The sequence below is a fragment of the Cyprinus carpio genome, chromosome A6 (assembly GCF_018340385.1).
Source record: "Cyprinus carpio isolate SPL01 chromosome A6, ASM1834038v1, whole genome shotgun sequence".
Classification (NCBI taxonomy): Eukaryota; Metazoa; Chordata; class Actinopteri; order Cypriniformes; family Cyprinidae; genus Cyprinus; species Cyprinus carpio.
The window spans coordinates 31,554,734-31,557,233 of record NC_056577.1 but is presented as its reverse complement, the minus strand read 5'-3'; the positions used below and the strand labels follow the sequence as shown (position 1 = coordinate 31,557,233).

Genomic DNA, 2,500 nt, shown 5'->3' with positions numbered 1-2,500 from the left:
ACACGCACACGCACACACACACACACGAATAGATGAAGCACATATATAATTTTCAAAAGGCCTATTTTAAGTGGAAGCAGAAACACGCTGTTTTCGTGCCTATATCTTTAAATGCAAATGAGCTGCTGCTCCCCGCCCCCTTTTCCAGAATAGGGCGGAGCCTTTACAGCTCCTACACCAGAAACTCTGATTAAAAAAAACATCTGTTTGGTTTTGATTATCATGTCTATCTTCCTGAAATAAAGCCAGATTAGTTTAAACTTCTGATATAGTGTTATACGTCACACGCATGTGAATATTAAACTAAGCTCTCTTTCATGTCTTATTGCGCTTAAACGGTCAAATACATAAAAGTTTGTTAAAAAGACAAAACAAAAAGTTACTGGGTTAGTCTTTTTCACATTTCCTGGTTTGGTAGATGCACCGGGGACCCAATTTTAGCACTTAAACATGACAAAAATCAGATTTTCATGATACGTCACCTTTAAAAATGCATAAAACCAAATAAAAAGAATTTAGAAAGACACCTTTTTCCAGGGTATCCTTCAGAGTACTTGTTGTTGAGACACGAACCCTGAGCTTCGAGAGCCGCACGACTGCAGAAGTTCTGTTGAGACACACACACACACACACACCAAAATAACAATACATCGAACAGCTCAAACATGTCGCAGGATGAAGATCTCAGGTGTGTCGTTCATAAATTTTAGTCTTTAGACTCTCATATTCACATCCATTCAGCCCCTGAACAGGTTTGAGTCTTATACTTATATTGTATAATATAGTTTAGCAATATCACATGAGCAAGAGTGCTGTTTTTCCCAAAATCTGCACCATTGCATTTATGATATTGATATTACACAACAGTTCAATATACAAGTTTATATTATGTTATATTTTAAACACAATACTGTCTGTTTTAAACAATTTCACAATGAAAAGAGTTCCAATCAAAGCCACAGCAGAACTGTTGAGCGTCTCTGAGCAACACAGAGGTGATTCATTACTGACTGAATCCACGGTTCTGAACGAATCAAGTGAGTCAATGATTCAGTGACTCACTCATAAAGACAGTCACTTGCTTTATTCTGAATGAATGATTTAGTGCTCACTACTGGCCTACTACTGATCTTTTTAGGGGGTGATTTCACAGCCAAAATTCATGTGCGTAATTAAATTGTGACTAATTAATTTAATTAATCGACACATCATGTGATGAATTAGAGGAATCTGAAAGTGGTGTGGAGTATCACCTCGGAGGCGATGAGCTCCAGTCCTCGGCTCTGTCTGTCCTTCTCCTTCTGCAGAAGGTCCCACATCTCCGGGTCGTCCTGAGACAGACTCTCCTGTCCCGTCCAAGCGCTCGTCATCAGCGACCGCCGCAGCTGAATGCTGGGATCTGATGCGGGCCGCGGCGGGAACACGCCGGCACATGGGCTGAAACACACACACACACACACACACACACATAAGATCCAGTCATCTCACACACACCAGCACCGTCTCCTCATGAGCGCCATGATATGCCATATATATATATATATATATAGTGGAAATATTTGAACATGCATCATTATAAAAATACATGTAAATGTATTATTATTATAACATAATATTTTAACATAATAATATAAAATTATTTTATTTTATAAAAATAACTATAAAATATGTAAACATATTATTATTCTAAATATATATTATTATATTATATTAAAATATACATTTAAATATTTGCTTTATTTACATGTGAATCATATTATATGATATAGAAATATATTATAAATAATGTTTTATTAATAATAATAATATTAAAGTATATATGTAATTTATAAATATTTAAATAATTCATGAACTGAGAAATCAAAATTCCCTTGATCTTTTGACATATAAGAGGTCATTGTACTATAAAAACATCCTGTAAGTTTGAGAACTCAAAACTTTCTCGTTATTCTAAAATCAGCTTATATTGAAGTCAATCTGCCAAAACAACAGCTTGTGGAATGTGCAAATTTATGACGTTATAGTGTGACTAAACTCCATCTCCGCAGGATGAAGATCAATGCCTGATTCTACAGCGCTACCTGTTTAGCCCCGCCCACCGATCCTACAGCACTGCTTGTTTAGCCCCGCCCACTGATTCTACGTCACTGCATGTTTTGCCCCGCCCACCGATTCTACATCACTGCATGTTTAGCCCCGCCCACTGATTCTACGTCACTGCTTGTTTAGCCCCGCCCACCGATTAGCCGCAGCCACCAATTCTATATCACTGCATGTTTAGCCCCACCCACTGATTCTACATCACTACATGTTTTGCCCCGCCCACCGATCCAACAGCACTGCATGTTTAGCCCCGCCCACTGATTCTACGTCACTGCTTGTTTAGCCCCGCCCACCGATTAGCCGCAGCCACCAATTCTATATCACTGCATGTTTAGCCCCACCCACTGATTCTACATCACTACATGTTTTGCCCCGCCCACCAATTTTACATCAATCC

At 38.5% G+C, this 2,500-nt stretch overlaps 1 protein-coding gene across 1 annotated transcript in view; it reads right to left on the bottom strand.

The window, feature by feature from the left end:
• LOC109051580 (serine hydroxymethyltransferase, mitochondrial-like) overlaps window positions 1-2,500 on the bottom strand; it is a 26,233-nt gene that overhangs the window by 15,247 nt on the left and 8,486 nt on the right. Inside the window, 3 exon segments of the mRNA XM_042759039.1 lie at window positions 528-607; window positions 1,254-1,359; window positions 1,361-1,437. Coding sequence (XP_042614973.1) covers window positions 528-607; window positions 1,254-1,359; window positions 1,361-1,437 — 263 coding nt within the window.